Source organism: Podarcis gaigeae (genome assembly GCF_964106915.1).
Source record: "Podarcis gaigeae genome assembly, chromosome: 5".
In the NCBI taxonomy this organism is placed as follows: Eukaryota; Metazoa; Chordata; class Lepidosauria; order Squamata; family Lacertidae; genus Podarcis; species Podarcis gaigeae.
The window spans coordinates 97,320,432-97,343,795 of NC_139681.1; the positions used below are offsets into that span (position 1 = coordinate 97,320,432).

General features: G+C 42.7%; 1 protein-coding gene across 10 annotated transcripts in view; it reads right to left on the minus strand.

Annotated features, from left to right (window-relative positions):
* ARMC9 (armadillo repeat containing 9) overlaps positions 1-23,033 on the minus strand; it is a 98,331-nt gene extending 75,298 nt beyond the window's left edge. For 5 of the 10 annotated variants that reach the window (XM_083739386.1, XM_083739380.1, XM_083739389.1 and 2 more), the window contains exons 1-9: positions 22,900-23,033; positions 21,599-21,683; positions 20,482-20,607; positions 19,575-19,742; positions 17,271-17,426; positions 16,435-16,527; positions 12,873-12,897; positions 3,337-3,494; positions 15-113 (exon numbers count right to left, since the gene is read on the minus strand). In XM_083739386.1, coding sequence (XP_083595512.1) covers positions 15-113; positions 3,337-3,494; positions 12,873-12,897; positions 16,435-16,527; positions 17,271-17,426; positions 19,575-19,742; positions 20,482-20,607; positions 21,599-21,652 — 879 coding nt within the window. In that variant the 5' untranslated portion in view covers positions 21,653-21,683; positions 22,900-23,033. Of the gene's footprint in view, positions 1-14; positions 114-3,336; positions 3,495-12,872; positions 12,898-16,434; positions 16,528-17,270; positions 17,427-19,574; positions 19,743-20,481; positions 20,608-21,598; positions 21,684-22,645; positions 22,737-22,790; positions 22,868-22,899 lie in introns of those variants that run through there. The other 5 variants (XM_083739388.1, XM_083739384.1, XM_083739383.1 and 2 more) reach the window with 4 other exon arrangements.
* Positions 23,034-23,364: the final 331 nt, after the last annotated feature.

A 23,364-nucleotide genomic window follows, 5' to 3' on the forward strand; every position in this document is an offset into this window, starting at 1 on the left:
AAGGTTATACTCACAGTTCCAGGCCTTGTGAAGTCTATGCTATGCGCTACGCTCTGCCTCATCTGGTTGCTAAATAAACGAACACAGACGCTCTGCAGATCTTCTGGGGTGATCTACCAAAAAAGGTAACACATCAAGTCAGTGGGAAATTACATTTTCTTTTGACCTCGGCTACTTATTTGCACAAGGAGGTGCCAAAACGGACCGAATGCCACCCTGCTCTTATAGGTGTGAGGGCCAAAAAACGGGGGAGGAGAGGCTAGGAATGCTTGAGTCATGTCAGTAAAAGTACGGTAGAACAGCCATTCTGTGCTGTGCAAGATCCCTGCAAAGCCCCTTCTGTGCAAGCCACACCTTGACTGCCCCCACACCAGACACCATCTATGTCATGCGTGGGGCAGGGGGGTGTAGCTCAGGCAAAATAGTCTGGCAGGCCAAATCAGGCCTGTGTGGGCCAAGGTTTCTCGCCCCTGCATTAAGCAGTCTGGTCACAACTGCCTCCAATTTCATTTGGCTGATTGCTGACATGGGTGGGCTGGAAAAAGTCAATAGCTATACAGTCATACCTTGTTTTGCAACCAGGATCCGTTCCGGAGCCCCGGCCGCTAGCCAAAAAGGACACCGGACAAAGCGACGCATCTGCAACATGGAGCGGTTTGCGCTTCTGCGCATGTGGAAAACCCGGAAGTAACCTGTTCCGGTACTTCCGGGTTTGCCGCCGATGTTCGCCAGAATAGACGCTAGACAAGGCGGACGTTCACAGAGGTATTACCGTAAAGACCATGTAAAGCTTGAATGAGTTTTAACGTAAGACTCAAATCCTAAGTTGTACTGGAATCAATGGGGCAAGGTTTGCAGTGTGACCTAACTAAGTCTGGATCTAACCCATAATCACTCTGGACTCTAATACTGTACATTTTTGTTTGTTTGTTTAGGAAGGTTCACATCAATGGATGAGTTTTTTCTTTATGCTCATTGAACAGTGATAATACCTGGGACCAGAAAATATTTTCCTCCCTCACTTGACTGTCTTAGTAACCCCTTGGCATTTTGGAAGTGAGGAGACAGCTCTTTGCCTCGCAAATGGGGATTTATATGCTTGCGTGAGTCATTGGGAGCCAACTGCGCTGGTGCAGCATATTCCTGTTGGCTCCTGTTCTCTTGTCAGTGGGATTCTGTGTGATGCAGATTCTATTTATTATTAGATTTATATATACCACCCTGCATCAAAAGATAAAATTCTGTGGCTTCCTCACCTTGGGATGTGGGGGAAGAGGGGAGAAGGGCTGGTCTTCATTTAGCCTTTTCTGCCACTGTGATTGCATCATTGTATGAAATAAGTGTATGAAATCCAAGATCATAAAATGCAAAGTAGATGAGCTCACAGCTCGTTTCCAAAACTCCTTTGAATGCAACGCTCAGCTAAACAGCGCCACCACCTGGTAGAACTAGAACAAAACCGTAAACAGATTCGCAAAGAATGGGTGTTCAATTTTCTTGGAGCCCCTTGAGACGAGGCTTTTTAGCCTAGAAAAAGAGAAATTGAGAGGAACTAAAATTACCGTATTTTTCGCCCCATAGGACGCACTTTTTCCCCTCCAAAAATGAAGGGGAAATGTGTGTGCGTCCTATGGAGCGAATGCAGGCTTTCGCTGAAGCCTGGAGAGCGAGAGGCATCAGTGCGCACCAACCCCTCTCGCTCTCCAGGCTTCAGGAAGCTATCCGCAAGCCTTGCAAGCCCGGCGGGAGTTCCCGCGGGCTCACAAGGCTTGCGGGCAGAAGCCTGCAGCCCCGGCGAGTGTCCGCAAGCCTTGCGCGCCCGGCGGGAGGTCCTGCCAAGCGTGTGAGGCTTGGGGCGGCAGCCTGCCACCGGAAGCACACGGAGCCCTCCGGAGGGCTCCCCGTGCTTCGGGCAGGTGTGCGCAAGGCTTGGGGCGGCAGCCGCAGCTGGGGGAGGAATACTTTTTAAAAATTCATTTCCCCCCCCCAAAAAAAACCGAGGTGTGTCCTATGGGCCGGTGCGCCCTATAGGACAAAAAATACGGTAGTTAGGGTGTGGAGAAAGTGTATAGGGAGAAGATTTTCTCCCTTTCTCTAGAGCTTGTGGTTATCCTGTTTAGGGAAGTTTTTTAATATTTAATGCTGTATTGTTTTTAACACTCAATTGGGAGCCGCCCAGAGTGGCTGCGGAAACTCAGCCAGATGGGAGGGGTATAAATAATAAATTATTGTTATTATTATTATTAGCCACTGAAACTGAGTAGAGGGAGATTCAGGACAGGCAAAAAGGAACCACTGCATCTTACAGTGTATCGTTAAAACTACAAAACCTTTCTTCGTAGGGAAGTTTTTCCTGCCCCGTGAACATTCTGGCTGCCTTTTTCTGAACATTTTTGAGCAAACCCATACGCAGCATTCCAAGTGCAGTAACAGCGCAGATTTGTCATCACAATACTGGGAGTTTGATTTTCAATCTCATTCCTAAATCCCTAAAATGGAATTTGTCTTTTTCACAGCTGCCACTCACTGGAACGACATCCTCATCTACCTATTCACTGCAACCTCCATGGTCTCTTTCTTGGTCATTCACTGCCAGTTAAGGCCTCAATTGCATTAATTCCAATTTATGTAGGCATGGCACTTCACAGGCAAGAGCCTCCTTCATCAGTCCGATCTGAATAAGAAGTACCGTATTTTTTGCACCATAACACTCACTTTTTTCCTCCTAGAAAGTAAGGGGAAATGTCTGTGCGTGTTATGGAGTGAATGCCTACGGATGGCGGGGGGATCTGCTGCAGTCGTGAGCAGAGGATCCATGGTTCCCCTTCCTTCCCTCCTCCGTGGCTTGCTTTGAAACAGCAAAGTGGGAGAAGAGCCACTGAGTGGGGAGGAGAGCGGGACAGAGAGCCTGCTTGCTTTAAAGGAGCAAAGTGGGAGAGGAGAGGAGCCTTCTCCTCTTATACCCCTCTTCTGCATTATTAACAGCATCCTTCTCCACCCACCCCACGCGTGTTCCTTGTCCCTTGAGTGCTTTTCCTTCCCTCCCCACTTAAAACGTGGTTACAAAGCACAGATCCACATGGATCCTCAGGATTTTTGCATTGGGCTACCCCAAACTCACCATCAGATCACATGTCTGTGGCCACAGCATGAACCACAAAAATCATACATCCGCTGTTTCATTTAGAATATTTTTTTTCTTGTTTTCCTTCTCTAAAAACTACGTGCGTGTTATGGTTGGGTGCGTGTTATAGAGCGAAAAATACGGTATTTGGCAATATGCAAATGCGGTTTATCCCAACCGCCAAATGTGGATGCTCTCAAGTTTCCCCTTACCATTTTGCCACTGACTGTGGCCTCAAGGGAATCCACCAGCTCGGCTGTCACCCCAATGAGGTTGTGGTAGTCAGCTTGGATTTTGTTGAACCGCTTGAGGTAGGTCATGGTTTTGCGTTCAGACTCCACCAGCTGCTGATGTAGCTGCTGCAGCATTTCTGTGAAAGGGAAGAAAGGGAAATTACGAGCCTTTCCCCCTTACCAACCGCACTGACATACTGAGGAATGACACAGTCCTGTTTCCTACATAGCACTCCGGCTAATGCAAAACACACACGCACAATGCCATCCACATGGTGTTGCTCAGGAATTCTAAGTAACAAAAACGTGCAGTTTTGAAATCTGTGATTAAAATAAGTGCTGTTTTGAATGGTTCAGTGTGCCATCTCTGCATTTTAAATTGCATTTTAACCTGTATTTTAAATTGGTTTTTTCCCCTATTATGTTTTTACTGCAATTTTACTGGTGTTAGCCACCCTGAGCCCGACTCTGGCCGGGAAGGGCAGGGGTATAAATAAAATGTATTATTATTATTATCATCATCATCATCATCTCGATCCAAAATGGTGCCTATTTGTAGCCAAGCACAGTCAGAGACTTGCTCCATGATCTCATCAACCATCATGCAAAATTTGGTCACAGTATCTGACGAAGATTCCAAATGCATAGTGAACAATCTATATATAACATTTACATGGACACACAGAATATGCTGTTGGCGCCTACTTTGGCTAACAATCCAGCGTGGTGACAAAAGAGCAGGAGGGAGCCCTTACTCAGTTTTGCAGCACCAAGTATAATTGTCAGACAATATCCTCACCGTCATAAGACATAGACCAGGAGAGGGAGAATGTCCTCTGTCACCTCTAGATTACATCACTACCCTAACACTGAAACAAAACATGGGAGAGCGGACAGAGAATATTTGCCTCTAAAACTAGACAATTTAACGGTCTTGCTAGAACATTCTGTCTCAGCAACTATTGCTCAGGACAGTTAAGGTGGCACTTGTAAACAGAGCTGAGTATTTACTGGGGAACATTCAAATGAAAAAGAAAATCACAGAAATCAACTTTACAACAAAGCATTAAAACAGAACCGGTGTTTTCATTTCCCAGATGGAATCCCTTCATGAGGAAATACTTGAAAACTCCTCTGCTAGGATATAGAACAGCTTTTAGAAAGTGCATTTGAAGACTTCCGGGTTGGCGCCATCGCCGAATGGCGGACTCCCTCCGAGCTCCGGAGGGAGCCTGCTCAGCAGGGGCTGGGTTCTACCACGTCGGCGTCGCGGGGACCCTCAAAAACCATGGGCGCTGAAACCCATGGGCATGGTGACTCGGTGGGCACCGTTTGCGCCCCCCGACCCGCGAAGGAGCCTTTTTAAAGGCTACGGAGCAGGTGCCGGGGGGGGTGTGGTGCTATGAGTCCTCCGCTTCCCCTACCGAGCGAAGCCGCATGCCATTTGGCGGAGAGCGCTGACTTCTTCCATTGAAAATTTGGATTAAAAGAACAACCCGTGAGTAATTGGAAACTGGGCTTAAAAAGGGAAAAAACTTTAAATTTTAAATTCGGAGCGAGCGGGGGAGGTGCAAAAAGGAAGTCAAAAAGGAAGTGGAATGTGAATGGATTGAACAATAAAAATAAAAGGAATCAGATTACACACATATTACTGAAAAAGAACTGTGATTTAATATGTCTCCAAGAGACACACATAATAAATAAGCATAAGAGATTACTAAGCAATAAGAAATTGGGAATAGATTTTGTGACATCAGATAGAGTGAAGAAAAGAGGGGTGGTAATATACATAAAGGAAAAATATGATCCACAATTATTATACAAAGATGACCAAGGGAGAGTAGTCATTGTTCAAATGGTGTTTCAGGGAGAAAAAATAATTGTTGTGGGAATATATGCTCCAAATGATAAAAAATCAGCCTTTTATTTGGAATTAGGAGACAAATTGATGGAATGGACGGACCAAAAAATGATATTGATGGGTGACTTTAACGGGGTGGTGTCCCCAAACCTAGATAAGTCAACAAAAAAACATGAGAAGAAGGAAGGTAAATTACCAAGATCCTTCTTTGATATGGTAAACAATCTGGGACTGATTGATGCGTGGAGACTTAAAAACCCCACTACAAAACAATATACTTTCTTCTCAAACCCAAATCAGAGTTGGGGGAGAATAGACAGCATTTGGATTTCGAAGGAACTAACTCAAAATCTAACTAAATCGGAAATTCTTCCAAGAACTATATCTGATCATAATGCGGTCTCCATTGAGTTAAAAGGTAGGGATATCCGAACGGTTAGATGGAGAATGAATGAATTTTTATTTAATGATCAGAAGATTGTAAATAAGGCAATAGAGACAATAGAAGACTATTTTAAATGGAATTTAAATGGGGAAACTGCTATAGTGACTGTGTGGGACGCAGGAAAGGCAGTTATGAGGGGCTTCTTAATACAGAAAAATAGTCAAGTAAGAAAAGAAAAAGAGACAAAGAAGGAACAGATCCTAACACAGATTATGGAAAATGAAAGAAAGTTGACTATCAACCCCAATGAGGAGATCGCAAAACAGAATATAAAGATATTACAAGCTAAATTTTCTACAATAATCGACCAAGAGGTAGAATGGAAAATTAAAATGATGAATCAGAGAACGTTTGAGTCAGCAAATAAGATAGGAAAATACCTAGCGTGGCAAATAAGAGAAAGAAGAAAACAAAATACGATTAGTAGGATAAGGGAAGGAGAAAGGATTGTGGAAGAGCCAAAAGAGATAAGAAAGATATTTCAAAAATATTACAAGGATTTATATAAAAGAGGAAAGGAAACAAAGCAAGAAATAGACCACTTTTTGCAAATGCATCACCTAAAACGAATTTCAAAAGAAGAAAATGAGATATTAGACCAGACAATTACTCAAGAAGAGATAAAAAAGGCTATTAAAAGGATGAAAAGTGGGAAAGTCCCAGGGCCAGATGGCCTTTCGGCCAAATACTATAAAACACTAAGTAACCAAATATCCCCAGTGCTAGGAGAAGTGATGAATAATATATTAAAGGAAGGAAGGATCCCGAACACCTGGAAGGAAGCATATATTACCTTGATTCCTAAAAAAGATGCAGATACCCTGGAAGCGAAAAACTATAGGCCAATTTCATTATTAAATAATGATTATAAACTATTCACAGACATAATGGCAGAAAGACTAAAAAAGGTTTTGAACAACAAAATACATAAAGATCAAACGGGTTTCCTTCCAGGGAGGCAATTAAGGGAAAATGTAAGGAATCTGATAGATATTATTGAATATTTGGATATGAATATAGACAGACAAGCGGCCTTGGTATTTATAGACGCTGAAAAGGCGTTTGATAACATCTCATGGGAGTTCTTGAAGAAAAGTCTGGAAACGATGGGAATGGGAGAGAAATTTAGAAGAGGGATAGAAGCAATATATAAGGAACAGAAGGCAAAATTGGTAATAAACAACACCACAACAGAATATTTTGGTATATATAAAGGAACTAGACAGGGTTGCCCCCTGTCTCCTTTACTGTTTATAACGGTACTAGAAATATTGAATGAGAGACTGAGGGGGGCAACAGAAATAAAAGGAGTGCAGGTAGGAAAGAGGGAATATAAAATCAAGGCCTTTGCAGATGACATCGTACTAACTTTAGAAGACCCAAAAAAGAGTGTAAAAGAAGCTTTACTAAAGATTGACGAATTTGGAGCTGTGGCAGGACTTAAGATAAATAAAAATAAAACCAAAATGTTGGTTAAAAATTTAACAAAGGAAGAAATAATAGATCTAGAGAGAAGGACGGAAATTGCAGTAGCTAAGAAAGTGAAGTATCTTGGGATATGGGTCACAGCTAAGAACATAAATTTATATAAGGATAACTATGATGTCACCTGGAGGAGTATAAAGAAAGACATGGAATTTTGGGGGAGGATGAAACTCTCCTTTTTGGGGAGGATAGCTGTTGTCAAAATGAATATTCTGCCTAGAATGCTATTTCTATTCCAGACCATCCCCATACTTAAAGACCTAAAACAATGCAAAGAGTGGCAGAGAGTCTTGGCAAAGTATATCTGGCAGGGGGAAAGGCCACGGATAAAAATGAAAATTTTGATAGATAAAAAAGAAAGAGGGGGCTTTTCTCTCCCGGATCTAAGTCTATACTATGAAGCGGCCTGCATACTTTGGTTAAAAGATTGGATAAAACTGGAGAATAGAGATCTACTGGATTTAGAAGGCTTTAATAATTGGTACGGATGGCATTCGTACCTTTGGTATGGGAAAGTGAAGGTCCTTTCCCATACCAAGAGCTTTCTAAATCATATTTTTAGAGGACCTTTATACCAATTATGGGAAAGGAATAAAAATCTCCTTGAAAGAAAGACCCCATGGTGGATCTCACCAATTGAGGCTTTAACGGTGAAGAAAACAAACATGGAGGGAAAAAACGCCACCTATGAAGAAATGTTAAGAAAAACAGACCAAGGGCCAAGACTTAGACCTTATGAAGAGATAAAAAATCTATTCACTGGGTGGTTGCAATACCACCAGGTGAATGATTTGCTAAAAGAGGACAAGAAGAAGTTGGGTTTTGATGACAAAAAATCAAAATTTAATGTAGAAGTAATAGAAGGTAAAAACAAAACCCTATCTAGAATCTATGACATACTTTTAGAGTGGTATACAAAGGACGAGGAGGTGAAGGAGGCAATGATTAAATGGGCAATTGACTTTGGTTATAACATCGATTTTGAAAGGTGGCTGGAAGTGTGGAATTGTAACATAAAGTTTACAGCATGTATGTCTCTGAGAGAAAATGTTTGGAAGATGCTATATAGGTGGTACCACACCCCTGTGAAGTTAGCCAAAATGTATAGACTAAAAGATAAGAAATGCTGGAAATGTGGGGAGGTGGAGGGTGACCTATATCATCTATGGTGGACATGCAAAAAGGTGAAAGGTTTTGGGAATCGGTTTACAATGAGCTTAAAAGAATATTTAAATACACTTTTCCCAAAAGACCCGAAGCCTTTTTGCTGGGAATGACGGGTAAAGATATTAAGAAAGAAGATAGAACGATATTCCTCTATGCCACCACAGCAGCGAGAATTTTATTGGCACAATATTGGAAAGTGGAAACTATCCCCAATATAAATGATTGGCAAATTAAAATGATAAAATATGCTGAGCTTGATAAATTAACAGGTAAATTAAGAGACCACGATGAACAGAAATCTCTGAAAAATTGGAGTAAATACTGGAACTATATTGGTATAAATGCTTAATGTGATTGGCGGGGTCAGAACAAATACTACCAGCGTGTGAATTTAGGCCTATAGATTAAAAATCAAATACGTAATTGGAAGCAGATATTCGATACTTACCAAAAGGATGGAAGGAAGTCCAGGAGGCGGTTTCTGTGGGTGTGTTTTGTTTTTTTTTATCTTTTACTGTTTTGTGAAATAGCCAGATTAATCTATCTTTGTATAGTTAGAGAGAGGAAAAAGTTGGCTTGTATATCTTGACTCTCTTTTTTGTTACAATTTTTTCTTTTGTATTTGGTTGTATGTTTGTTATGTGTATAACCTTAATAAAAATGTATTTGGGAAAAAAAAGGAAGTCAGTCTCCCCCCTGTCGTAGAGGATTTAAAGCAAAGGATTTAACAACCAAGATCGAGTGCTACCTAAGTTTGATAAAGTTACTAATTTCACGATGGAAAATTATAAGACTGGGCTGGAGGAGAAAAGTAGAACGTGAGCTAAAATGCAACCCCCCCCCCCCCCCCCGGGAACCGGGAGTGATCCGCGAGAGCGCCGGGAGAGGAGAAACAGAGGCTTTGACAGCTGTCAAAGGAGCTGTCAAAGCTGAAGAATAAAAAGAGAACTTTGTTATGAGGACTTTGCCGGTTACATTTGTTACAAATTAGATATAAATTGTTTAAAACAAGGAATAACAAGTTACTTTGACTGTTGGGTGCGATCTGGAAGGAAATTGAGTTACTATAATCCCTCTAGAGGGGCTGTGGGACACTACAAGTATTGCTGGCATGGAATTTGAATTGGACTTTTTATCTCCTGGGAAACTGCAGAAATGGAACACTATTTTGTCTACAGAGGTCTCTACACTAAAGGAGACAATAGACTTATCTATTGAAGAATGGAAGGGACTTGACGTAAAGTTTTGTTCCTGAATAACAAAGCCTCTGTAGGGGATTTAGAAGCTTTTGGAATTGGAACATTTTTGCAGGAGAGAAGGAAAAGCAACTAGAGGAAAGTGAGGAGAGAGAATAATAAGAACAACATGAACAACAAGAATTGGACAAAGTTGGAAGTGGGAACATTTGGGACATCCAGATTTGAAAGGTCTAAAGAAACAAAATTGGAGTTTTTACTCTTAAATAGAGAGATCTGGATGGAAAAAATGGACCTTTTTGAGATAGAGTTTTTCTAAGCTTGGACGCTCGAAACTAAAGATGATCAAAAAGACGGCAAAGACTATTAAAAAGACGGCAAAGTGGACTTGTGAAGGATTTTGGCCTAGATGTGGGATCTCCAGGATGACAACAGGCACTGATGGACATTGGGGAACGCAACCGGGAAAGGGGGGAGGGAAATTTGGAATCCAAAGGGTGTTAAATTATACTTTATTCTTTTTTCTATTTTCTTTTATTTTAATCTGTTCTGCATGTTAAAGAGGGGAACTCGTGGAAGGGAGCGGGGTTGATTTTAGGGGATGGAAAAACATTTTTAACATTGGGTTAATTATAATAAGTTTAAAATTTGGGGTAAGAACTTGCTGAATCTATTTGAAGGAATTGGAATACAAGAGGGGGTGGGGAAGTCCTAGAAAGATGCTAATGAAAATAAGGTTATAAAATGGATGTTTTATTTATTTCCTTTTTTCTGTTATATTTGAAAATGTTCAATAAATATTATTTAAAAAAAAAGAAAGTGCATTTGAAGCCGTATATATTATCAGGAATCACCATCCCAGTACCAAAAAGTGACGTGTGTTTGCCTCTTCCAACAAACGCCCAGCAGTTCTAACCTCTATGGGGGGGGGGTGCAATGGGGAGAGAGGAATTGCAACCTGCTTTAGGGTCCATACAGACATATGCAACTTGATTGATGGAAGCACTCACTGTTCCTTACCAAATGGACAATCCTCCCCACGGGTTCTGCTATTTGAGAGCAGAAGTCAGCATTGTACAGCACAGCACAGATGTCTGGCAGCTGCACCATCACAAATCCACTAACATCCCTACCCTCTGAGGTGCTTCTTCTTTTCTTCTACTTTTACTAAATTTGTTAAGTTATTTTATCTTGCCCAAAGAAACTCAAAGCGACTTACAACCAACCCAAAAAACAGAGATACATGAAAACCAAGTAGGGGAACGGAAACACATTAAAAACATCCCACCCACTTCTAAAAGGCCCCAGATAGCTAAGCATCGAAGGGCCTGGTTGCAAAGAAAAGTTTTGACTGGTGCCTCAAGAGATTTAATGATGGCACCTGGCAAGCCTCCCTGGGGAGAGCATTCCACAAACAGGGAGCCAACACTGAAAAGGCCCATTCTCATGTCGCCACCCTCCAGACCTCTTGCGGAGGTCGCACACAAACAAGGGTCCCAGAGGATGACTGCAGGGTCTGCATTGGTTTATATGGGGAGAGGTGGTCCCTGAGGAAGGTCTTGAGCTGCATTTCACTTATTTGTTGTTGTTTAGTCGTTTAGTTGTGACCCCATGGACCAGAGCACGCCAGGCATGCCTGTCTTCCACTGCCTCCTGCAGTTTAGTCACACTCATGCTGGTAGCTTCGAGAACACTATCTAACCATCTCGTCCTCTGGCACCCTCCATCTTTCCTAGCATCAGGGTCTTTTCCAGGGAGTCTTCTCTTCTTATGAGGTGGCCAAAGTCTTGGAGCTTCAGCTTCAGGATCTGTCCTTCCAGGGAGCACTCAGGGCTGATTTCCTTCAGAATGGAGAGGTTGGATCTTCTTGCAGTCCATGAGACTCTCAAGAGTCTCCTCCAGCACCAGAATTCAAAAGCATGACTTATATATGGCACCAATTGAGCTTTTAATTTCAAGAATATACAAGGTGCCTTAAACATTTCTCCCCAAAGTCGGACCACTACATCACACTTGCATTTCTTCCCAGAAAATGTACAGACCCCCTTCCTTAGAGGTAGCTCACTGACCACTTACAAAACCACTGTGACCAATCTGAATTTCAACCTCCGCCTTCCCCACCATTACTGAACCTGAAACTTTCTCAGCTGTTCAAGATGCTGCAAAAGGAGGCAAGCAAAAATGAAATCATTACAGTACTAGGCTGGTTTTCAATCTTGCTTCTGTTGACAATGATAAGAGACAGTACTGGAGAGCTCCTAAAGCTCCAAATCTATTGAAGAAACTCTAAAGTAGGGTCAAAAACAGCTTTCCACTCCCAGCTCTGCTGTTTTAGTGTCATCAGCTTCAGCAGACCAGAAAAATTAAGAGGATTTCCAAGGACATTTCAGTCAAATTTTCCCCCCAGTTGAAAAGCATTTCATTTTGATTTTGTTCCGACAACAAAATGAACCATGCAACCGCAGCCATCAATTGCCTACCAGGTATTTTGTCCTACACAACTGAGAAACTTGATTTTTCCATGCTCCCCTAGTCTTGGCGAAGCTCGGAAGAACCTACTGCTTTCTAAACCAGATTTCTTTTGTGTCTCGGGCTTTTATAACTATTGACAAAAACTAAAATGTGATTTTAATAGTAGATTGGATGAGAAGGGACATTATCCGTGGAAAAAGTCACACTATATAGTAGTTATCAAAGAATTAAAATTTACATATACACATCAATAATTAAATGCAATTCTGAACATGTTTAAAGGCTTAGTTGGGGCAGCTCCAGACATTAATAAATATTAATGGAAGGATTTCCCTGCTGCATTAGATTATGAGTCCACCATTTAGTCCAGTGTTGTGTTTGACTGCTTTATATAGTATTTTTATTTTGCTCATCAGCCAAATTTTGTTCTAAGGCTTATTAATGTAAAAGGTGCAACGCAAAAGAAAAATGGATTGGGAGGGAGGAGGAAAAAGCAAACTCACCCACCAATTCCCAGTTGCAATGTTTTTGTAAGTGCTCTTTTTGGAAGCTCAGTAGGAGGGAATGCATTATTTGCTGGGTGGTGGGGTCCTGCAGGCAGGCAGGCAGGCAGGCAGGCAGGCAGGCAGGCAGGCAGGCAGGCAGGGTTTTGCCGTCTGGAGCAGATCTGGGCAAGGTGCAGGGTGTGCAAATGGGGGAGGGGGTCCATTGCACAAGTGTACATTCTTGTGCTGATGGAGCACTTTAACTGGATACCGCCCAAACATTTTAGCCTCATGTGTACAAATGCTCGGAGCCTAAATATAATCACCATTTTAATGCCATATGACAGGCATTCTGATTCCAAAAGAGAATATACATGTCATCTCCAGAAAGCCTGCTTATTTACCTTGGCTGCACTGTGCGTTCTCCTTCTGCCGTGGGAGAGAATGAGAGCTAAGGAAAAGAAGCGCTCAGTGAACAGTGAGAGAAAATGGACTGGTGCCTCGTTGATCTCGTAGCACTTTTTAAGGACAAAAAACTCCTGTAAATCCTACAGATGGAGAACCAAGACTCAGCAAGACTACGGTTAGTTCAAAGCCCTGCGAGAACGCTGGTCCACACCAGCTCCTTCACACATTTTCCACATCTGGTGTTAAGTGAAAGGTGATGCACTATAGCTCAACTCAGTTTCAAATTATCTGTCTCCCCAGACTCTCTTGTCATTCTTATTCTTTTGTAAGCGTCTGATGTCTGCTTCTGGAAAAACTTGCAGGGAATAAGAGGTGGATGTTGTCGACCCAAGCAAGTTTAATGGACCTTTGCATGAAGTCAAACTTTGCCAATCTGCTGCTCTCCAGATGTTTTAGTCTGGTCAGCAATGGTCATGCTGGCCAGGGTTGACAAGAGCTGTAGTCCAAAACATCTGGAGGGCACCACGTTGGTGAAGGCAAGTCACCAGAGTTCCAGGAAGAGGAAGGCCTTCTCACCACCTTGTAATGACAGATGCCAGGGACTGAAAGTGGAATCCACTACTGCATGCAAAGCGTAAGCTATGATATCTCCACCTGACAGTATTGGCCCCCATGAATGAAGTGATAATTAAGATAAATCAGAGAACAAAGCATGAAGGGCACAAGCTCTTGTAACTGAGGCACAACACAGCTGGAAGACATGCTAGAAATTTGCTTTTAAGTGTGAGAAATAACAACTCAGACAAATGCAAGGAGCCTTACACTGTGCCAGGCCACTGACTGGTTCACCTAGCCTGGCAGACTCTGCTCTGACTGGCAGCTGTTCTCCCTGATCTCAGTCAGCCCTGCCACTAGAGACCTTCTTCCAATGGGGATTCAAATTGGGACCTTCCGGGTTCAGCTATACAAGATCTAGGTTTCAAACAGAAGTGATCGAAGGGAAAGTGAAACTACTGAAGGCCGCATACTGCATACTGCTAGAATGGGAGACGAAAGATGAAGAAGTAAAATCAGTCATGATCAAATGGGGACAAGATATAGGTCATAACATTATGATGGAAGATTGGGAAAGGTTATGGAAAATTGAATTAAAATATGAAAATGATATATAGATGGTATATGACACCAGTGCAGTTAGGAAAAATGAAAACCAGTTCAAATTTATGTTGGAAGTGTAAGAAAAAGGAGGGGACATTTTACCATATGTGGTGGGATTGTAATGAAATTAAGAATTTTTGGGAAATTATATACAATGAATTGAAGAAAATGTTCCATCTAACATTTGTTAAAAAGCCTGAAGCATTTTTGTTAGGAATTGTAGGGAAAGACCTGCCAAAGAAGCTGAAAAACATCTTCATGTATGCGACAATAGCGGCCAGAGTCTTAATAGCACAAGGATGGAATAGAAGACTGAGGAAATCCTGACTCAAGAATTCTGGCAAGAGAAACTGATGGACTATGCAGAACTGGCAAAATTGACACACAAACTACGGGACAAGGATAACTGTGACTTTAAAGAGGAATGGGAACCTTTTACAAAGTACCTAAAGATGCAACAAAGTGAACTGGACTCCTTGGCAGGCTTTGAATAAACACTCACAATTTTTTTTATTGATAATAATTAGTTAGATAAATTAAGGACTTATACAATTCTGTAACGTGCAGAGAATAGTATTTATAGAGAAACCAGAGATTGGAATTGAGGGAAGTCGGGGGGGGGTTGTTTATGGGAGGGAGGGGGAGGGGGGAAATAAGGGGGGAAATTAAGGATTATATGTTTTAATATGCTTGGTTGAAGTACCTAATAAAAAAATTAAAACAAAGAACAAATTGGGACCTTCCATACGGTTCACTGCTGAGTGACAACCTCTCCCTAAGGACGCAGCAAATTTTGCATAATAAAATGAGGAATGCATTGGGATCCTTGGTTCTTCCTAGGTATGTAAACAAGCCTGAAGGCTTGGGAACTGTCTCATAAAATTCCACCAGACAATGGCTGGGATCTGAGCAGCCAACAGAAGGTTCATGCAGGGACACTTGTCTCAGGCAAAAGCCACTTGATTCTAAATCATGGCAACCCACTATAAACAAGCATATAAGTACGTGCCAAACATTCAGAAGTATATACCTTAACTGCATGTTTCTCTTTGGAGGGTGAAAGAGAGGGAAGACATACACCAGTGCAGTGCCAGAGGCTTTTAATTCAGCTCTGCCAGTTTAAGCAGTCGTTGAGGATGGAACTACGTAAGCCACCTCAGCACCGTATCTTTGAAAGGCCACCTGCCAGTCCTCTTGTGCAGATCAGGGATAAGTAGGCACAATTTATAGCAGAGAGGTTTTCGGTGGACAGAGAATGGTCAACGTTTTCTTTACAAAAAGGAGGCCTTCTCAGTGGTGGCCCCATGGTTATGGAATCCCTTCCAAATGAACTATGCTTGACTCTAAACCAGGGATGGAGAACCTCCAGTCTGTGAGCCAGATTTGGACTGCGTGGCCATTTCAGTCAAGCCACGCTCACCTGCCCTACACCAGACATCATATTTCAGCTTGGCCAAAAGGGGTTTTGCAGGCACTGCTGACTGCGAGTACCTGCAAAGCACCTTGCACAATGCCTCCCAAGCACTTGGCAGCCAGCTGATTGTCAGGTATGTCGGGTGCTCCGTGCAGGGCGTTTTGCAAATGCTGTGCTCAGTGCTTCCCAAAAGCCTGAAACCAGCTGGTGCTTAGGTGTTTGGGAAGCGCTGTGCAAAGCTTTTACAAATCTCAGCTTTCTTACATCATTATGGCATCAGATGGTTGACCAGTAAGTGGTCCTGCACACCTGCCAACACTGGTCCACAGGAGGAGATAAAATATCTGACCCACTGGGCCAAAAAGTTTCCCCACCCCTTCTGTAAGTTGCCCTCAGGTGTTTCATAAAGCAGTCAAGGTATGGATGAGGCCCAGATTCTGAACAGCTTATGCAATGATTAATCAATACAAATATATCTAATTAATCATCTAAAAATACGCCAGATTGCAGCCTACTTGAAAGTACAGTGGTACCTCGCAAGATGAATGCCTCGTAAGACGAAAAACACGCAAGACGAAAGAGTTTTCAGTTTTTTGAGTCGTTCCGCAAGACGAATTTCCCTATGGGCTTGCTTCGCAAGACGAAACGTCTTGCAAGTTCTTGCGAGTTTGTTTCCTTTTTCTTAAAGCCGCTAAGCCGTTAATAGCCGCTAAGAGCCGCTAAGCCGTTAATAGCCGCTAAGCCGCTAATAGCCGTGCTTCGTAAGATGAAAAAACCGCAAGACGAAGAGACTCGCAGAACGGATTAATTTCGTCTTGCGAGGCACCACTGTAGTATAATGCTGATCCCAGCAGAACTTTTCCCCAAGTAAATATACACAGGCTGCAGAGTATCATTCACTGGCTGACAGCTCCACTAATTTCACTGCTCCCCTGAAAGGGATTAAATTGCAGTGAATTATCTTTAGAGCATTTTGCAAAGGATACATAGAGAGTCAGAAGTCTTGGGGTATTGCTGGCTTTTAGAGAGGCAGACAGGAATTCTTCCAACCTCATTTTTAGATCAGACTCCCAAGAATCCTAGAAAAGCAACACACAAATCAGAACTGTTTATCAAATATGTACAGCAATTTCCTACAACACATACCAGCATTTTGCAAGCCAAAAAGCGAGGAATATATCACTTAAAACATGGCTCCTGGTGAAATGCAAAGAATAGCAGAGAATTTGGGGTAGTTTTATGTAGAAGAAGCCATGGTAGTTTTATTAAGAGGATTGCAAATGTGGATGGGCCACTTAAGCTACAGTAGGGCAATTTTGTAGGAGCAGAAACCACCATGAAGTTCTCTTTTGCAAACTTTGTTGAAATGATAAGAGCTGCACAGAAGCCCTTGCACAGGAAAACCTTGTTGACAATAGTGTATATCGAAATCTAAGCAGATTGTGTCCTAATGAGTCACAGTCTTTAAAGGTCTTAGTAACAGCTAACTTGGATAGGGTACTGTGGTCTCTGTGAGGCTGCCCTTGAAAAATACTTGGAAACTGGTTCAAAACAGACCCGTCAGAGTTTGAATTGGGAAAAAGCATACTGAACATATTCCTCCAATATTAAAAAATCTTATCTGGTTACCAATTTGTTCGCAAGTCCAAAAAGTGCCAATTTTAACCTGTCAAACCCTATCAGTCTGGAATCAGGAGATGGACTCATATGTACCTAGCCAGCTAATCAGATCAGTAATTTTAAGTTCTTGTCCATGTTCCTAAGCCTAGAAAACACGGGTCAGAGAAGTTTTCACCTTGACTAGAAGCCTCTTAGTACATACCTGGAAAAGTTCTTTGAAAGATGGGTGGATCATAGGGTTGGGAACAAAAGGTAGGGCATAGAATGGAAGGAATTCTGTAGTTTGGCTCAGTGCTGCCCCTTTGGTCTCCAAATAGGTTTTAAAACGTGTAACCCTTTCATCCAAAGCTGCTTTGTTCTAAAAAAACGAGGAAACACAAGTCAGCAACCTGGAAAGCAGCATGACAGAACTTGCAGTGGGAATCTTGGTTTTTATAGATCAATTGGTGCCTCCAAACTTATTTTATCCTCAAACACAACACCAGATGCTTGAGTTCTATGTCAGTCACCCTTTCCCATAAGCAATGTGCATGGAACCAGGATGGCAGAAATGGAGGAAGCAGATTGCACTACTAAAGCACAGTGGCTGCATAGCCACCATTCAGTAAGTCCCCCATGCCAATCTCTCTCATCTACCACAAATTCACTAGGTGGACTTAAGTAAGCCTCCCTCTCTTAGCCTCAGTCCCCTCAACTACAAATGCAGTGTTAATCAAAAATTCTGGGTTGTTTAATGCTTAAGTACTTTTCAACAAATCTAAAGGACTATGTAAATCCTAAGTATTATTAAACGCAACTACTGTGTTTTCTTCTGCAACTTGCATTTCGCCTATTATCAAGTTTCTACTCTCTGACGTTTTTCTGGTTTCAGAAATGACACAGCAGTCTTCCAGAGAAACCAACAATGGGATTTTTTTAGTATTATTTCAGATCTACTGGGAGCAGTAGAGATGCAGTGAGTATTTTGTTCTCCAGCTTTTTGACAAAGTATCTTTAAATACCTGCAATTTTGAGTAGCCAGTAGCACTATAACACCTGTCCAGCAGTTTAAATTGAGCAGGGACCCAAACAAAGAGAAAGCAAAAGATCACACAGCAAGACTCTCTATTTCTAGAAGACATCAATTCTCACCTATTAAATACTGCAGGCAGCCTGCAGGTGATCTTATTGAGCCATCCAAACTGACTCTTCAGAGCCACTGGGATATTTTGGTGCTTTATTGCCAAAACAGACTGCCCTAATTTTTTTTACTGTGTGCTACACAAGTACTATTAAGCTTATATTGCTTCCTTTCAAACTAATCATAAACAGTAGGTAAAAACTTTATCTGTCCATTGGTCACTGCTGAGCAAACAGTGACTCGTGTGGAGACACAGTTACCTAACCATCTCGCCATCTGGGAGGGCATGAAGGAGCAAGAATTTGGGAATGCAACTCACCCAAAAGTCCTTTACACTTGCATAACGGGCGACAGGACTCGGTGAAATCCTTTGCATGCTAACTGTGTTCAGTGTGGCTTATTCCCTAGTGTGCTTAAGAGTGCATCGTAAGGTTTGTTAGGTAAAGGTAAAGGGACCCCTGACCATTAGGTCCAGTCGTGGCTGACTCTGGGGTTGCAGCGCTTATCTCACTTTACTGGCCGAGGGAGCCGGCGTACAGCTTCCAGGTCATGTGGCCAGCATGACTAAGCCGCTTCTGGCGAACCAGAGCAGCGCACCGAAACGTCGTTTACCTTCCCGCCGGAGTGGTACCTATTTATCTACTTGCACTTTAACGTGCTTTCGAACTGCTAGGTTGGCAGGATTTGTTTGTTACTCACATGGTAAACCCATAGTTTTGAGGATCAGGAATGGGCACCATGCAGACGAAGGTCTATGAACTCGCTTCTCTCCTTATCCACAAACCAAGATGCCCCACCAGGACCAAACCATAGTCTGGGAAATCTGTTGCATCTAGACATTAATGGCTATCTACGATTTGTTGGTAGCCAGAAGCAGAAGCTTCTAATCTCCTCACAAGAAGGGGAGGAGTAAGCCCATAAGCCTGTGGCTAGGAGTTGTTCATTCCTGAATGCAGTCTAAATCTGGACTGAACCATTATGAAGTGCAGGTGAGAGCTCCCAACAGAATGATCCTAAAAAAAATTAAAAATCCCTCAACAAAGAAAGCCAAGCTGTCAGGGTTAGCTAGAACCCTTCTCCTTGACATCTAATTTTCTCTACAGAGGGGTTTTTAATTTGATTGTTTGTATAGAGGAGCACATAGTCAGAAGACCTAGCTTGGACACTCTAACCATCTTAGTGAGAACTAGGCGAAAGCCACAAGCCTAGCTGAAACTGGAAAAGGGGTGAAACCAATGGGTTATTTATCTCAGCTGTTGGGTTATTTATCTCAGCTGTTGGGTTATTTATCTCAGCTGTTGACTGAATCACAGCCTTCTCCACTCACTTAAGAAAAGATAAGAGTAAAAATCTATAAGGACAAATTTATTAAAAAAAGAAACATACAGGTTTTCCTACACTGTGATTTAACAGATAGATGGCAAAATGGATGTGAAGATAGAACTCTAGCTTCTGAGCGACAGCTTCATTGTCTCGGATTGAGGAGGGAATATTTTCTTCCCACAGTTCAAAGAAAACATCCTGGTCTCCATCAGTGAAGGACGTTAGTAGATCCTTCCAAAGAGAAGAAAAGACGTATTTAATATCTCACTTCCTACGCAATGTTAAAGATGAAATCACTTATACTGAAACTGTTCAATTCCAGAAAATCCCCTTCCGAGATTCTTCATGGACCAATCTGCTCAACAGCGTAAAGGCTGATCAAGAGCACCTAAGTCAGGGCACCTTTTCTGTGCCAAATCCAAATAGTACAGGTAGCACAATGTGGTACAGGCACTTAAGAAACCCCTGGGCAAAGCAGAGCTGACCTCACTGCTCTCCACCTGATGGGCACAGAGTTCAATTCTGCTTGGTTCAGGTGTGCCAACCCCTTCCCTGAGCTCATCTTGCTGGGTATCTCCCCCACCCAACCCAGAAAGGCCAACCTTGACAGGTGGGCAGGATCCTCCCACCTGTCAACCACCTAACAAAAATGTTCCTCACCCCTACAGTACATGCTCACCATTACTATTACTACTATTATTAATTAATTAATTAAATCTGTAAACCACCTGAAGGGCAGTTCACTACTTGGCAGAACTAAGGAGTGGGCTTTAAGTGATGAGCGAGGACATCCCAAATGGGAATCCCTTCCAGCATGGACAGGGGAAAGCAATTTTGAACCAAGGGATCACCAATGTGGTGAAGTGTGGACTACCACAGACAAACCTGAGCAGGAAAAAACTTGGATTTCAACGGCAATAGGGCTCCCATATAGATGAAGCATTAATTTCACAAAAAAGAGAAAGGTTACCTGAATTATCAGAGCCTTGGAGTCCTTCATTGAACTACCCCCAGTTTTAGGTAATGGTTTCCCTTTTATTTTGCATTCCTTTGTAAATGTTTTCACTGTATCTTCAAATTCTGCAAACTCCAAATACTGCAAACACAAGAAGTTATAAGAAAATCTGCAACAATTCCCATTAAAACACATAAGCAACAACAGATTAAGGCAACAGAACAGAAACCTGTTTGGATGCCTGACCTTTGATAATTAGAAAACTGGAGAAAGCCCTAGCAATACACATGCCTGGGCACTGGGAAAACATGACCTCCATTTCAACCTATACATTTTCAGACTTCTGTATGTGCACAAAAATTATATGGATAAGTTAAGTTCAGAGCATGATGTCTATACAAACCAGTCTAATGATTCACTTCCAGTGACTGCATTGAGGTTTGTATATTGACCACTGAGGAAGACCTCTAGCGGGTTGAAATGCGTCTGGTTCTCAGTATTATTGCTGGTTATAAGAGCTTTGGTTTTCAGGATTACTGTGGTTCTTTGAATTTGATGACTGCATTTCAGACTTCATTTATATGTTATAGGCCTCATATATGTCCCTATTTTGGGAATGATTAAAATTCCATATTTATATATATTGCAGTAGTGGTCTGCATCCCCCCCCCCCCACATACCCAATTTTCTGCCTTAAATCTACTTTTTGAGGTTCAGTTCTGTATTTTCTGTTATTTGTATCTTGATTATCTTTTCAAGAGACGTTGTTGGACGATTTCACATCAACAAAAATTGTGCTGATTTAATGTGAATTTTACTATCTAATGAGACCATTGATTCATAAAATGAAAGCAATAACCAATGTACTGTACTACAAAATAAATAAGACAATATTGTAGATGATTTAAATTAAAATCACTTTTTTTTTCTTTAAAAAAAAACAAAACAAAAATTGTGCTGTTTACTTTTTAAAGTTTGATGTTTTAATATGCTTTTGACTGGCAACCCAGCCAGGTGAGCAGTGTACAAATGATAAAATTATCATCATCATCATCATCTCAGCAATTCTGGACCACCCTGCACAAGTTCAGCAAATGTTAAACAAGCAGTCCCTTCGATGAGAAAAACACACCTCCTTCACCATTCCAAGTAGCTCCGCTTCATAAGCGAGGACGTCTCCCATCATAAATGTCGGACGACTCTTGTCGTAGCGCAACCTGCAATTACAATGTGAAGGGCTATAAAAAACAGCACGTAAGAAATAAAGCATTGCTTTCAATCAAAATTAGTTTTCCAAATCATAAAAAATGATCTCGGTTCAGAATCCAGCATCCTGCTGGCAGCTCCTGACAATTCTTTATTTTTATTTTTGTAAATCTATTTATTTGGGTTTTTCAAATTAAAATTTTACAATAACCTATCCACATGTTAGAAACAAGATTCCACAGAAGCTCCTGGACTTCCCTCCTCCCCTTTGTGGCTCCTATTGTTAGTCCTTTCCTCCTGCATCTTTTATAACAATCCAAATCTTTTGCATCTCCATTCTGTCCATAATTCACCATTAAACTACAAGTATTATTCCGATCCCACTAACGATTTTAGCTTTTTACAATGGTTTTTAAGATAGATTATAAATTCCCCCATTCCTTATGAAAATCCTCCTGACAATTCATGTTGTCAGGCTGACAATTCATGCTGTCAGGCTGACCCTCCTCCAACCATGCGTGCCAATGGGTGAGCATGTTCTCCCTGACTAAAGCCTAGTCCCATAACCATAGCCAGGGGACTGATATTGCGGCTTGAGCTGGCCATTACATTCTGACCCATTCTGACCCTCCCAGCTACTGTTTGGAGTATCAGAATGTGCTTCGGGTTCACAAGCTCTTCCCTCCACCTGTCAGCACACTCCTCCGTGGCCGGGTTTCGTAGAACCAGCTGCAGAGTTGGAAGGGACCCCGAGGGTCATCTAGTCCAACCCCCTGCAATGCAGGGATCTTCAGTGGAGCTCAAAAACCCACCACCCTTGCCTGTTGCAGGGGGTGCAAGCTGCTCCCAGGCTGCAGCTTCCCGAGGAGGTTCTCTGCGACTTTCCAAGCTTGGCTGCTGCAGCACCATTTCTGCACAGGCAGAAACCCAACAGGTGAAGCTCTGCTCCGCAAAAAGAGAGGCTATACCTCACCGGTTGAATTTCTTGCCCGTCGTGGAGCAGTCAGTCTTGAGGCGAGAGGAAGGGGGTTGGGAAAGGTGCCTGGAGGAAAACCCACCCCCCTCTGAGCATGTGCAGAGTGCCTTTCCCTTCCCCCCCCCCCCCACATCACAGCCACCGGGGTCTGCAGCCCGCAAGACGCAGCTTTCTTTCGGGAAACCCTCTCCTGCTCTTGCTCCCAATTCCCTCGGGCTTCGGGGTAAGGGGAACCCACCAACCCGGCTTACCCGCTCCGCTTCCCGAGGCTTCGGAGAGGAGTAGGCCGCGCTCCCTCTCCCCGTCGCCTAGCAACGGCAGTCCAGCTCCGGCCCCGCCCTTCGGGCTTCCAGCGGGTTGAAAGCCACGCGGCTTCTCGGAACCAATGGCAAGGGAGCGCTGCCGTCACGTGGGCCTGTCAGCCAAACAGAGCTCGGGAAGAAGGTGGAGGAAGAAGCGTCCTAGCAACGGGCTGGCTCAGGGGGAGGAGGGAAGAGAAGGCTGCGAAGGCAGAAGCCCCAGAGGGATGCTGGGAAATTGCCTCTTCCCAAGGATGCTGGGGAAGAAGGGCATGATGGGAAATTCCCTCTCAAAAGGTTCTGGGGAAGATGGGGCAGTGAAGGGGCGGCCATTTTCTCACTTGGGCACAGATACTTTTAACTTTAGAGTGTTTTAAGAGTGTGGCTGTTGGCTTTCCTTGATTTTAATGTTTTATC